The sequence below is a fragment of the Leguminivora glycinivorella genome, chromosome 3, assembly GCF_023078275.1.
Source record: "Leguminivora glycinivorella isolate SPB_JAAS2020 chromosome 3, LegGlyc_1.1, whole genome shotgun sequence".
Lineage (NCBI taxonomy): Eukaryota > Metazoa > Arthropoda > Insecta > Lepidoptera > Tortricidae > Leguminivora > Leguminivora glycinivorella.
Window position 1 is genome coordinate 14,454,397 of NC_062973.1, and position 15,437 is coordinate 14,469,833.

General features: G+C 41.8%; 1 protein-coding gene across 1 annotated transcript; it reads right to left on the reverse strand.

The window, feature by feature from the left end:
- Positions 1-8,115: 8,115 nt before the first annotated feature.
- LOC125224727 lies at positions 8,116-15,354 on the reverse strand. The gene is made up of 2 exons (XM_048128166.1): positions 14,602-15,354; positions 8,116-13,563 (listed from the first exon to the last, which is right to left on the reverse strand). Exons 1-2 carry the CDS (start codon positions 15,095-15,097, stop codon positions 8,561-8,563), a joined length of 5,499 nt encoding a protein of 1,832 aa, XP_047984123.1. The 5' UTR covers positions 15,098-15,354; the 3' UTR covers positions 8,116-8,560.
- Positions 15,355-15,437: the final 83 nt, after the last annotated feature.

The window sequence follows — 15,437 nt, forward strand, 5'->3', positions numbered from 1 at the left end:
GTGACCCTGCCTGCTAAGCCGCGGTCCTGGATTCGAATCCCGGTATTTAAGGGCATTTATTTGTGTAATGAGCACAGATATTTGTTCCTGTCATGGATGTTTTCTATGTATACAAGTATGTATTTATCTATTTAAGTATGTATATCGTCGCTTAGCACCCATAGTAAAAGCTTTGTTTAGTTTGGAGCTAGGTTGATCAGTAAAACTATTATGAAATTACCATATTCACTGATTTCATTGTTTCCCTTGGTAGTTATTAATCCGTTTAATTTGACGAGGTTATAATCTAACTCAGATTTGGGTTCAATTAAACAAACAGAATAAAACTTGACCTTGTTGGAACGGAAAGGGTCGAAATGTCGGTCATGACAAGCTTAATGTGGTGGTTTGTCAGCAGCTCTCAATTTGGCTGATAATTGATTACGGTAGGTACCTATGTTTAATTGGTGTTCTGCTGGTTTTTGTTAATTCATTATATTATTTATTTACGTGACTATACACGAGGGGCATTGAAACACAAGTGTTTTCTACCATACATACAGGGTGCGTAGCCGAATGGCACAAATACTCACGAAACGAAACGCTAGTAGATATCTATCTCTATCGCTCGTGCGTATTGGCGCGACAGAGCCAGACTAACTGGCGCGGCGTTTCGTTTTCGTTTGGCGTCGGAGAAATGCTACTCGGCTACTCACGCAGATACAGTCTAAATTCAGGTACTTAACCCTTAAATGTATGACCTGAACAAAGATTTATTCATATTTGAATTTTGACATGCTGTCAATAGAGTACATTATATGATATGCATATATACATCACTATGCATTTAAGGGTTAACAGGTCAATCAAACTGTGAACTGACACTCAATCACTAGACTTCATCAAATGCCATTATTTTTAACGTAAGGTACAGCGGGGCAAATCTCGACTGGGGGCCATTGTAACTGATCCATTTTATCCATTATTACACTGATGTTGAGTACTACATGTACATATCCACTGACACGCCTACTGGTTATAGTGGTTATATATGTAACCGGTGGACACTCTATTTAATAATGCACAAACATTGTAAAACATGGAAAAAATGGATCGGTTACATTTGCCCCCCCCCTCCCCCGTCGAGATTTGTTAATCACTACATAGTATAAAACAAAGTCGCTTTCTCTGTCCCCATATCCCTATGTATGCTTAAATCTTTAAAACTACACAACGGATTTTGATGCAGTTTTTTTAATAGATAGAGTGATTGTAGATGTTCCGTATTTTTATGAGTACGCACAAGTATTACATTTTTTTTATGTCTTAATTTTAAATCGATTAAAACTTAGTCGAATAGCAGATTTCAAAACGGGACAAACCTAAAACAGAACGCTTTTATCAAAGCGAGCAACACTGAAGCTCAGTGTTACCACACACACTTCTTCTAAACTGAACCTAACCGCCGCTAGCTCGCTCCTCGGAAGCTTGAGCCTATAATTATTATAAAATACGCTGCAGCCACGAATCACAAGGAGATTTCTACGTGCCACACAGCCTGTGGACATATGTCTAAAATATCGAAGGATTGGGGGCCCCCTGGAAGCTGGCATTCAGAACCACATCAGGTGAGTCCTATTATATTTGAAGTCTGCTAGATTTCTCACACATAATTAGTTTTCGAGCCGGATACCACTCTGGTATCTGGCATTTTATTAATTTTCTTGTGATATTTGTGCGAACTTGTAGTAAAATTTCCAATTTCTTTGTTCCGTAAGTTAGCGAGAATCTACCTCCACTTACAAATACAAATATCGAGTTTCCGATCGCGTCGGACGATATTTCTCAAAAATACCGATACGTATAGTTAGATCTCAACGAGACGATTCTAATTATATATAGTTTGATAGGGTTTTAAGCATTTTTTGCGAAATTACATTCGTTTATATTTCCGTCGAGCGGGCGGTAGGTGTGCGCGCGTCGAATCGCCCATTGCATACCTAGGTCTAATTAAAATATTATATTTTGTCGCAATTCCTTTCTTTCATTTTGTACAACGTACATTATATAGCATTTAGTATTTGCGTACTAAATTGTAATTTTAGGTTCTGATATAACGTATCAGAAAACCAAGTTAATCGGTGCTGTCACAATACAGTATCGAGTAAAACTGTCGCTCGTATTACGTACGGCACAGGGTTCAAATTTCTGTTGCTCGGGTTCTACCGACCGGAAATCTTATCTTTGTAATTTACTTACTTTCAATTTGCGACAAATTATATTATTACACATTTTACTAACTAACTAACTAACATTGTGCTAGTACCTAGCCATTTTAGAGATCTTAATACTTAACATAAACAACATATTTACAAGTTTAGTCATATTTTATTTCGTGACAACTTTATTATTTCTCACAGTACAATAATATTACCATGACCGCAATGGAGATTGAACAATTAACTTTCGAACGCGATTTAGCAATTAATAATATTCAAAAAATTGTAGACTGTTCAGATAATGTGGCCGAATTTCGAGTTCGAGTTAAAGAATTAGCGGCAATTAAAAAATCATTTTTCCAAGTTCAAACGAAAATTGAAAAGTTATCGGCAAAGAATGAGTCATTCAACCGCGATGATAATTTAGCTGTGAGAAATCAATTTGATTCCTTGTACTTTAAGGTTCAAGTTGCCTTAGATACGTTTAAAGAAGAGCGTAAACAAAGCCTTACGTCCGTCTGCGGCGGATTTAGTGGGGTGTCACATGCGAGTTGCTGCACTCAGCAATCTCAGCAATCACATATTCGTTTACCGCGCTTATCACTGCAAACATTCACAGGTGTTTTGACTGAATGGAATGCGTTTTATGATTTGTTTAAATCACTTGTTCATGAGAATACAACTTTATCAAATGTCGAACGTTTTAGGTATTTGTTATTGTTTTTAAAAGATGAACCGTATAATCTTATCAAGTCTATTCCTGTTACGGACGTGAATTATGAGAATGCCTTACAGGTCTTAATTTCGCGTTATGAAAATAAGCGAATTATTTCAACAAAACATTTCGATAATATTTTCGACTGTGAATCGGTAAATGAGAAAAATGTACAATTAAGTTTACGTAACTTAATGAATTGCTATCATGAAAACATAACGGCCTTGAAATCTTTAGGGCTGCCAGTTGACGACTGGAGTTTTGTACTTTTAAATATTTTGCTACGCAAAATTACACCTAATATTCGTAGACGTTTTGAATTATCATTAAAAACTTCAAATGACATTCCTAACGTGTCTGAATTACTCGATTTTCTCGATAAGGAATTGGCGGCATCCGAAGTGATGACCGCGTCCGCGCGTACGTTAAGTACCTCCGCGGGGCCCGCGTCGCGCGCGGCGCCCTCGCTCGCTGCCGCTGGCGGAGCGGCCGGCTCGGCCCGCCCGGCGGCGGTGACGTCATCACGCCATGCGATGGCGGGGAAACAAGCAATGTCGCTTACTCGATCGCACTCTGACGTGCAATATAATGCGCCGCGAAATACGAATTCGTCGTTTGCGCGTAATTCGCGTACTATGAGCGTACATGCTACTAGTGCAACGGATTATTTAAATAAATTTAAATGCGTATATTGTAAGGATAATTCACATCCTATATATAAATGTGAGAAGTTTAATTTGCTCACTTTAAATGAACGAAAACATTTCGTAGAACAAAATAAACTTTGTACCAATTGTTTATTTTCTGGCCACGAGCCTAATGACTGCAAGTCGCGCCATGCTTGCCGCGTTTGCGCTCAAAAGCACCACTCTTCATTACATGAAGACGTGCCTACTCCAAACGTCTTACTGACTACGGAGTCACCTTCTTCCCCTGAGTTACGCTCAGTAGCGGAAACCTCCACGCCCACTCCATTACATGGAGCTACGGGGCAACCTTCTGGTAAGAACTGTACAGTCTTACTCACGACTGCGCTTGTAAATTTACGACCCCTGAACCAGGGGCCTTACACGCCGCGGTCCGTTCGCGCCCTTGTGGATCAAGGAGCGCAGACCACGCTCATTTCTGAGTCGTGCGTCCAGCGTCTTGGCCTGCCACGGTACTCTGTGACTGGCACTACGCTCACCAGCATTGCTGGCGATGTTCATCCTCGTGGTTACGTGTTGTGCGAGGTTACACCCCACAACAAACCCGAACCTAAACTTCAAATCGAAGCTTTTATTCTACCGAGCCTTACACGCTACACTGCTAATATTCCTCAATCAATTGGGAATATCCAGAGGTTCGAACACCTCCAAAATCTTAATCTAGCGGACCCAGAACTGCGCTCAACGCGACCTGTTGAACTGATACTGGGTAATGATCATCTCGACAGCATACTGTTACGAGATAATATTATAGGTCCTCCGGGCACACCCGTAGCCATCAACACTGTTTTTGGTTATGTGATTGGTGGTAGAATTTCATATGACAGTATGAAAAGCCTTAGTGTCAATTTGACCACTTGTCAACTTGACACGAAACTTCAACGATTCTGGGAATTGGAATCCATACCAGATTACCCACATCTTACGAAAGATGAGTTGCGCTGTGAGTCGATTTTCGTCGAAACTCACACACGAGATGACAATGGGAAATATACAGTTTCCCTACCTTTCAAGGAAAACGCTCCGCCTTTGGGCGATTCTCGTGCTATAGCTCTCTCACGTTTAACTAAACTAGAGGCACGCCTGTCTCGCGACCCTGCCTTACGTGAGAACTATAATAAATGTATCCAAGAATATTTAGACTTGGGACATATGGAGCCAGTCAGCGACTTAGCGAGTCCTGGCACTCCTCCCTACTACCTGCCTCATCATATTACGAAAGTTGCACCTCTGAAACGCCTAACAATACCTCGATTAGAGCTATGCGGAGCTCATCTCTTATCAAAATTGATAAAAAAGGTCCTCACTGCTTACAGCAGTAGAATATCGTTCGACCAAGTCTACGCTTGGTCCGATTCCACTATAACTCTTGCCTGGCTGCGTTCGTCTCCAGACAAATGGCGGACATACGTGTCTAACCGCATAGCGGAGACAACAAGCAACGTGCCTGCCTCACAGTGGCACCACGTTCAGTCCGCAGATAACCCGGCAGACCCCGCGTCTCGTGGTGTTCTCCCATCTCAGCTGAACCATCAACTATGGTTCACGGGACCTGCTTGGCTCAGTAAAAATGAGTCCGAGTGGCCTAAGACTAACGTCATATGCCACACCGACGAAGAACGTCGCAAGCATGTTCTTCTCACTCAAATCAATGAACCTAATAGCTTAGAGTTCATTGAGCGATTTTCATCGCTTCCAAGGTTGCTACGCGTCACTGCTTATGTATTACGATTCATAAACAAATGTCGTAAAAATGAGAATCCTACGACTAAACATGTAACTGTTCCTGAGACGAAACAAGCTCTCAGTCGAATAATATCACTTGTCCAAAGTGATTCCTTTCCTGAAGACATCTCTCGTCTCAAAGACGACGACCGATGTACCAAACGTCTTCAAAAACTGAAGCCTTTCTTGGACGATGCCGGACTCCTCAGGGTCGGCGGTAGAATAAATCGGGCTAATGTACCGTATGATGCCAAACATCAGATTCTGCTTCCTAAGAAACATCATTTTACAAATCTGCTTATAGATTTCTATCATAAAACACAGTTACATGTGGGACCTCAAACTTTGCAGTTTGCCCTCGCACAGACCTACTGGATCCTGTGTGCTCGCGATGCAGTACGTATGCGTACGCGACGCTGTATATCATGTATTCGCGCTCGACCTGTTGCGCCACAGCCGTCAATGGCTCAATTGCCTAGTACTAGGGTTCGATCACTTCGTCTCTTCTTAAATACCTCAGTTGATTTCGCGGGACACTTCTTCCTTAAATCAAGTAAACTTCGCAACGCGAAAATTTTCAAATCATATGACTGTGTGTGTATTCGTTTGCCAATCGACGAAGGCAATCCATTTGGAACTAGTCCCTGATTTATCAACCGAATCCTTTCTAAACGCATTGCGTAGGTTCATATCCCGACGCGGGCATTGTAAAACTATTCGTTCCGATTGCGGACGGAACTTCGTAGGTTGTGACAGGTATCTATCTGAACTCTATACGTTTCTACGAAACGAGTCCAATCAGACTACTATAAATGACCAGCTGACTAACATGCAAATCACCTGGCAATTTAACCCTCCGTATGCGTCGCACTTTGCCGGCCTCGTCGAACGAGCCGTAGGTAGTCTGAAACGACACTTTACATCGTGTCATAGGCACACTGAAACTTACACAGGACGAATTTAACACTCTACGTTGTCAAATTGAAGCCGTCTTGAACTCAAGACCTCTGTGTCAACTTAGTAATGATCCCACTGATCCATTACCCCTTACTCCTGGACATTTCCTCATCGGGGAACCATTAACGTCTTTACCTGAATTTGACTTGTCTAACGACAATCCAAACCGCCTCGCGAGATGGCAGGTTATTCAACAAGCCGTTCAACATTTCTGGAAACGCTGGAGCGTAGAATATTTACACCAGCTACAACCAAGAGGTAAATGGTTCCACGACAATACTAACACGTCCCTCCGAGAGGGTTCTGTAGTCGTGTTGATAGATAACACACTACCACCATTGCAATGGCGTCTCGCGCGCGTGCATCAATTGCATCCCGGCGCCGACGGTATTACCAGAGTCGTAACTGTACGCATCGGTAATACTCTTACTAAGCGACCTGTCGTTAAGGTCTGCCCTTTGCCTGTTGAATAGGCATTAATTAGGTAGAGCATTACATGTTTTAGCCCTAAGTTAGCATAGTTTTTTCTAGTTTTTAGATAAAATAACGCATTATTTTATGGTCGGCGGTATATGTTCCGTATTTTTATGAGTACGCACAAGTATTACATTTTTTTTATGTCTTAATTTTAAATCGATTAAAACTTAGTCGAATAGCAGATTTCAAAACGGGACAAACCTAAAACAGAACGCTTTTATCAAAGCGAGCAACACTGAAGCTCAGTGTTACCACACACACTTCTTCTAAACTGAACCTAACCGCCGCTAGCTCGCTCCTCGGAAGCTTGAGCCTATAATTATTATAAAATACGCTGCAGCCACGAATCACAAGGAGATTTCTACGTGCCACACAGCCTGTGGACATATGTCTAAAATATCGAAGGATTGGGGGCCCCCTGGAAGCTGGCATTCAGAACCACATCAGGTGAGTCCTATTATATTTGAAGTCTGCTAGATTTCTCACACAGTAGAGGAAGGTTTACATGTAGGTATAGTACCCGTGCGAAGCCGGGGCGGGTCGCTAGTTCTCTGATAAAACTATCAAAGTCACTATACATTTATGTATATCATCAGGATTGAGAAACTCCCTCAATTTTTCATTATCAGAACTAGGTTTTGATCATAGACGAATAAGTAAGGGAAGAGTTGTAATTCCACACTGAGAGAAATTTGCATTGTGAATTTAACAAGTTCGACTTGTTGCGGTTTATCCGTTTGAATCAGCCAAACGTATGTTTAAAACAATATGTGTCAGGTTGTTTTTATAAAATCGACTTGTTGATTCAAATATATTGCCGATTCAAATGACAAGTAAAGCTTGTTCTTTGAACCAAAGAGCACGTAGGCGCTATTTTAACCAAAAAACTTGTTGAACGAACATGAAAACTGGTTGTATTTTTTTCTCAGCCATACATCAGTAAATGCAGGTTATTTGTATAGGCATAGTTAAGTGACATCTAGCGACAATCACGCGTCAATCACGCGTCAACTAGCGTAAATTATCAGTACTGCTACTTGTCAATAGATGTCGCGACGAACGAAAAGTCTAATGCTCACCAATTTTACTTATTACTTATTCCTCAATGGTTTTGATAGAAATGGGACCAATCTGTATGTAGAATATTGTTGACTGTAGATGGAGGCGGCTACCAGGTTACGAAGAAAAAACTCCAGTTTTTTATTTTCAATTTGCTGCGGTGGTGTGTATGGGGGAGCAGCGCGTGCGCGCTCTCTCGCCGTCGGTGTTCAAGTGACGCTCCGAGCGTCGGGGCGGGTATATATATGCTTTCCCGGCCGCGAGACTCGTGTACCATTCGTCAAGTATGTATTGGTGTTATGTGTGTCTATCGTGTAACAGCAATTCTTTATTTTTCAAATATAATTCTTATGAGATAAACATTAACAATCTTCTTATACATTCTTATAAGTATATATATTAATATTCTAATTAGATTGTAAGTATCAGTGCCAGATACTTACGTTATATTAATTGCCATTTGTTTTTGGTATATAGTTATGTATTTACGACTGAACTATGCTTGGGTTTTTTAAGGGTAAGTAAGAATCTACTAGTTAAAGTTCAGTCGTATAGTGAAGTGCTTAGGATTGGTGGGAAATAAAACGAACAAATATAAATCGATATTTCTTTATTATTTATTATCTTAAATCTATGTAATCCTATATCTAACCTACGAGATCGTTATTTACCTATATTTTGGGGCTATTTACGACATTCCCCCCTACGTGTTTTTAACACAGTTACAACGGAGTAAATCCTATAACGATAAGTCGTGAGGCTGGGCGACGAATTCTTCCTGCAGCGGTTTCAACTTCTGTAACTCGTACTCGCCCATCTGGACCAGGAAACGTCTTTACTACTTTGCCGCGTGGCCAGGTATTACGAGGCATAGTGCCGTCAGCTATGATGACTATATCTCCTTCTTTTATATTTTCGTACTTGGGATCGTTGGGGCTTCGTCTTGGTCTTAGCGTTTGACGGTATTCTTTTGTCCATCGATCCCAAAACATATCTGATAGAGCTTGTGCCGTTTTCCATGATTTTTCTGTGAGATGAATGTCGGTGAATACGCCGAATGGTGACATGGCGTTTGACCTTCCTATCAGGAAATGATTGGGCGTCAGAGCCGTCTGACGGTCATCTAATCGGACTGGAACAAGTGGTCTAGAGTTGATGATATGTTCGGCTTCTAGAAGTAAGGTATGTAGCACTTCTTCCGGTGGATGCCGTTCTTTCAGTGTAACGCGAAGAGCAGCTTTGGTAGCACCCACCAGTCGTTCCCAAGATCCTCCTGCTTCTGGATTGCCAGGAGGTATCTTTTTCCAGATTATGTTTTTATTTGTTACGAACGACTGCACTTCTTCTTCTATGTCTGCTAATGCTTCAGCTATCTCGCGTTCGGCCCCTATGAAGCAGGTAGCGTTGTCAGTATATAATACAGTAGGTTGACCTCGACGAGCCATCATGCGTCTGAGTGACAATATCATAGATGATGCAGATAGGGAAGGCACTAGTTCTATATGTACTGCCCTAGTGGTTAGGCAAGTGTACAGTGCGCCCCATCTTTTTTCATGTCGTCTGCCTACTGTAACTGTCATAGGTCCGAAGTAATCGCACGCTGTAGCTGTGAATGCAGGTTGATTAGCGGTAAGCCTTTCAGCAGGTAAATCGCCCAGAGGCACCTTGTGGGTAGTACCTCTGTATACGCGACACCATTGGCATGTGTTGCTAATATACCGTATGGCACTACGCAGTCCTACTATATGAAATTGTTTGTGTAGCTCATTGATGACAGTTTCATGATTTGCGTGGTTAAACAAAGCGTGGTAGTGTGCTATGAGTAACTTTGTTAGAGCTTCTTTTGCGTGTAGGACTGGTATGCACTGGTTTCGATCTGTGCGCCCATCTAGTAGTAGAATTCCATGTTTGCTGACGTTCACGGCGAGCTTCTTCAGCGGTGATCCCTTTGATATAGGCCGCCCAGCCTCTATGTTGGCGATTTCCTCTCTGAATGATTTTCTCTGACTTCGTTTGATTAATAACAATTCCGCAATCTTAAGTTTTTCATTCATTGTAGTGAGTGTAAGTTTTATGCCGCGTATGAGAGACTTGAACGATTCAACTGCTGATAGTACGTAAGCGGACGCGCGTAATAATCGTTTATAGGTAGGAAATCTATCTATGTCGGGCAAGCAGACGCAAGTTTTGTTTTTATTAACGACATTTACCTTCTGTTGTACGCGTTCTTCTCCTGTTGGTGGAAACGGTTGTGCCGAGGGCTTTTCTACGGGCCACGAACTACTGTCTTGTGTTATAAAATCTGGGCCACGAAACCATCTATGGTTGGCGTCGAAATCTTTAGGTATGCCGCGTGTGGCGTCGTCGGCTACGTTTAGTGAGGTAGGCACCCATCGCCAATCCTCTGGCGAGGTAGTCTCCTCTATTTCGGCTAATCTATGTGCGACGAAGGTTTTGAATGTACGAGGTCCCGACCTTATCCACGACAGACACGTTAAACTATCTGACCAGTAATATGATTTTTCTATGACGTAACTAGATTCTCTTTTTACTGATTCGGTTAATCTACTAGCTAACGTAGCGGACTGCAGTTCGAGCCTAGGTATTGACACTTGTTTCAAAGGACAAACCCTTGCCTTCGCGGCTACTAGAGTGGCTTGTTTGTTCCCTTCTTCGTCCGTACCTACCATGTATACCGCGGCCGCGTATACTTTTTCTGACGCGTCACAAAAAGTATGAGTTACGACCTTTCGATTCGGCGCGGGAACGTACCGTTCTATTTTTAATTCGCGCAATTTATTCATGTTATTTATGAATTCTAACCATAATTGGTGATCTTCGGGGGTGATTTTTTCATCCCAGTCTTTACGCGTACGCCATATGTTTTGAATGAGTACTTTTCCCGTTACCGTAATGGGAGAAATAAGACCGATGGGGTCGAACAAGCTCATTACCCCCGAGGTCACCTGTCGTTTGGTAGGTATGACGCCTTTTTCCAGTACTTCTTTAGGTGTGTTGCGAAAGTTTACGTTAAACCCTAGTTTATCTTGTTTATTATGCCATAATAGGCCTAACGTTCGTTCGCATTCGTGCTTCCCTAATTCCGATACCTCTTTGCTAGAGATGTCGGTTACGTCTTTTAGAACTTCGGGAACGTTAGAAGCCCACCCGCGTAAATGAAAGGAAGCTTTTGCGTGTATTTTTACAATATCGTTCACTAACGTGCGTGCGACATGCGGGTCGTCAAAACTGGCTAATAAATCATCTACGTAAAAGTTATTTAGCGTAGTTTCTTTTACTAGTGGGTATTTTTCACTATGTTCTTCTGCGTTTTTATTTTTTACGAACTGTGCGATAGTAGGGCTAGAGGCGGAGCCGAATATTAGCGAAGTCATTCGGTATTCATCGGCCGGGCCTTCGCGCCTATCTCCCCTCCATAGAAATCGGAGGCTATCTCTGTCCTGCTCTATTACGCGAACTTGTAAGAACATTTCGGCTATGTCCGCTATGACGGCCACTTTGCCTTCGCGAAATCGTATCAACACACCGAACAATGATAGCAGTAAATCTGGTCCTACCAATAGTGCTTCGTTTAAGCTTTTACCCGCCATTTTGCATTTTCCGTCAAATACTAATCTAGGTTTACCCTTTTGAGGATGGAAAGTGGCAAAATGTGGAAGGTAGTATTCCCTGGGAGACGTGTTAGGCTTATGTATTCTTTCGGCGTACCCTTTGTCTAGGAGGTTTTGTATTTGTCGAGAGTATTCTGCCTTTAACCCGTCATCCCTGTCTAGTTTTTTTTCCAAACTTACTAGCCGTTTCATTGCTTTGTCTTTGTTGTTAGGTAGAGTTTCGTTGTCCGTTTTCCATAATAATCCTGCTTCGTACCTATCTTCGCCCTGTATTTTTTTACATGTTGCGTTTAGGATTTCGAAAGCGCGGTTATTAGGATCGGATCTGTTTATTTTAGGCTCTACTCCTAACGACTCTATGTTAAAATGTTGTTTTATTAATTCGTGCGTATCTTGTTCGTCGCGACGAGATACGTGATTAATTGTTGCTATTAACTTTCGCGGTTTTGCTTCCGCGCCGTGAAGGACCCAGCCCAACTTGGTATAGGATGCGGCGGGCAGGTTCTCGTCGGCCTCTATCAATTCTCTAGTAACAATTAAATGCCAGTTATCCTGGCCTATAAGTACAGTAGGTATACCCGTAGCGTATGTGAGTTCGTCTCGTAGTTCCTCGAGATGAGCGCACTTACTTAACACTTCTTTATTTATTCCTTGCGGGTGTAATCCTAACTTTTCGACTGTAAATGCCGTAAGATTATTTACGTTCTCGCTCTTTAGTCCGCGAATAGACACGTTTACCTCGCACGACTCGTTATCTACCAGAGTATTGTCTCCTACTGTATTTAGAGATAATTCACACGAACGCGTTCTAGGCGTAACTTGGTCGGCTATATGGCGCTCTATTAAAGTAAGCCCCGCCCCTTCGTCCAAAAGCCCGTATGTTTGTACGGAGCCCAATGGCCCGCTTACTTCGACTGGCATAACCTTTAAATAGGTATCTTTATCGTGTAAGTGGCTTATGGACGACTGCACTTTGCGGGTTTCGCTCTCTTTTCTAGTGCCGTGTAGTAATTTATGATGTGCCGCCTCGCAATCGCCCGTTCCGCACGGTACGTATTTACATTTATTAAAGCGTCTGTGATACGGCCCTAAACATCTGTAGCATAATTTGAATTCCTTCATTTTCGTCCATCGCTCGTCAACATTAAGCTTTAAAAAATCGGCGCACTTCGTTATATAATGTTCGCCGCTGCATACCGTACATTTATTTGAATTACTTTCTCTAACTCGCGGGGCGTTCGTATGTGTTTTAGGTTTATTATTTTTCACGGATTTTTTCTCTACTGGTTTTTTACTGACCTGTGCAATGAAAGGTTTACTTGAACGTTTGTAGGAATATTCCGTTTCGCTATACGATTCCCTACTCGTCGACCGTGAGCGTGAACGGTGTCGCGACTGTGCTACCGCGTTTACGCTATGCTTTTTCTGTGCGGATCTACGCGATGCGTGGGTAACAGTTAGACCTGCCGCTTTGCTGGCCTCTGTTAGGAATTTTGATAATGACACTAAACCTAATTCCTTAGGGTTTTGTACGCGGTGTTTATTCCACTCATGTCGCATTAGAACACTCATTTTATCGACTAGCCTATTGACCAACTCCGGGGCCATGAGATATTGTTCTTGATGCAGTGATTTGATGGTGGCTACCACGTTAGCGACTTGGCCGGCGAACGATACGATATTGTGATTGTCTTCGGATAGTTTAGGTAACCGTTTGACCTCTTCTATTTCTGCTAGTACTAAGGCCTCGGGGTTGCCGAATTGCAACTCGAGCATGTCCATAATTTCGAAAGGATCCGACGTAGTATATAGTAGGGCTTTAACTGCGTATTTGGCGTCGCCGCGTAGCGCGCGCCTAATCCTACCTACATTTGCTACTTCTGAGAACATAGCCTCAGTGTCGTTGAACTCAGCCTTGAAAGCTATCCATTCCGATATTGAACCGTCGAATTTGGGTAACTCGGCAACGTGCCGTTGTACTACCGGGTCGCGCCTACCTTTACCTACCGCGTTCTCAAATCGTTGCGCTAACAATTCAATGTCATTACTTGCTATTTTATTACTTGTACCTACATACGGCATCGGTGCCGTATTTCTAAAAAATACAAAAATACAAAATACAAAATCATTTATTCAGCAAATAGGCCACGGGGGCACTTTTACATGTCAACATTACAGAGTATTCATTAAAGTTAAACAAATGAAATTAATAGAAATATTAACTAAAAATATTAATCATAAGCAAAGTAGCTATACACTGATATAGAATTAGAGATGTATAAAGTCTCTAAATGTCATATTATTACTAACTATAATCAATACATAAAGAAAGTGCAAACAGATACAAAGATAAAAGAAATCTATAATACTTCAATAGTTGTAAAAGACTGAATATTACAAGTAAAAATATTATACTTAATCAAATAATCCATGGAGATGTATAGCGTCTCCAAGAGTCAAATTTTATAAAATTAAAATATTTAAAAGTAAAAACCTTTGTCAAATAATACAAAAAAAAAATAAAAAATACAGAAAATGAACAGCTAAATTACACATTTTAAGAGATGTACAAGTCTCTAGTTGTCAATCATTAAAGAACAAATCAAGTTTACAAATAAGGGCCAATCAAGGTTACAAATTAAGTTTAAAAATATAATCAAAATCTCAGAGATGTATAAGGTCTCTAAGTGTCCAAAAAACTAACATTAACTTAATCAAACGACAACAAGGTCATTAAAGTAAGGAGTCTATTTTAAAATAAAATATAATCAAAATCTCAGAGATGTATAAAGTCTCTAAGTGTCCAAAAGCTAAAATTAACTAAATTAAACGACAACGTGATGGTCTCTAGTGTCATCCTTAAGACATTACTTACTTAAGTTTAATTCTTACAAGAACCGAATGTAGTGTCTCGCAATCCGCTCAAAAGTAAAGTTAAATAATCTAACAAAACATGTGGCCCAGGTAAGCTTGAACAGACCAGTCTCCACAAACAGCACCCGTTCACGAGTATGACGCGTATCTCAGCCATCGCCTCCCTCAACCTCCATTCGGGAAGGTGGCGACCCGATCAACACGCCACCGTAAGCAAAGACTTTTAAGCGAGCATGACATGTTCAAGCTAACAGCAGTTCTCGGTCTTATAGTATCTTTTTGTTCTATTTTTGCCTGTTCGTTAACCCAACATTGTACCGGGGGTACGTCTGACACCTGTGCGGGTTTGTTCATCGTCGCAGGTGTCTGTTTACGAGTACAGACTTCGGCAAACTCCGCCTCTGCTTTGGCTAGAGCTAATGCGCTACTGGCGGCAGCCGCTGCCGCCCTAGCTTGTGCTAATTCTGCGTCACGCACGGCCTGTTCGCTGCGGAGTATTAGTAACCTAGCCTCGGTTATTCTCTCGTGAGAACTATTGTCGATGACCGTAGGCCGCGGTGCCTCCACTGGCACAACCGTGTCGTCCAACATTGTGCTTTGACGGGGTGACGCCTGTTCGTTCTTATTTGTCGTTTCAGTACTATTCGCGCGTTTGCTACCGCTTACGCTTTCCTGTTCGGAAGCTGTATTTGTACGAGACCCTACTAACGGCGTGTGCTTACCCGATCGTAATACCCTCCCGCTTTCGCTCATGATTGAATCGTACAAATCTCTATCACACGGTAACGCCCTATATAATGAGTGCAAATAATTAGTACTATATACAATGGAAACTACAAAAAATAATCAAAAACGAACAAAACAAATTAACACTTATATTATGATTGACTTAACCACTACGCATAACACTTATATAACAACCCGTGACTCTACACACTCATTATTTGTACGTGGCACTGTATATGTTTACACTTGGCAATAACGCAATCCTAGCACTTCACTGTCCCTATGCAACGTGTCAACCCCTGATAGGTTGACTCGTGCGCGGTCCCTATCGTCCCTAGGGCCTGACCGGGTACTAACGTAGGGGATC

Coding starts and splice junctions, on each gene's coding strand:
- LOC125224727 (XM_048128166.1), bottom strand. CDS start 15,097: ATGAGCGAAAGCGGGAGGGTATTACGATCGGGTAAGCACACGCCGTTA. Junction 13,564..14,601: donor AGATACTATAAGACCGAGAA/CTGCTGTTAGCT, acceptor TATTTTTTAGAA/ATACGGCACCGATGCCGTAT.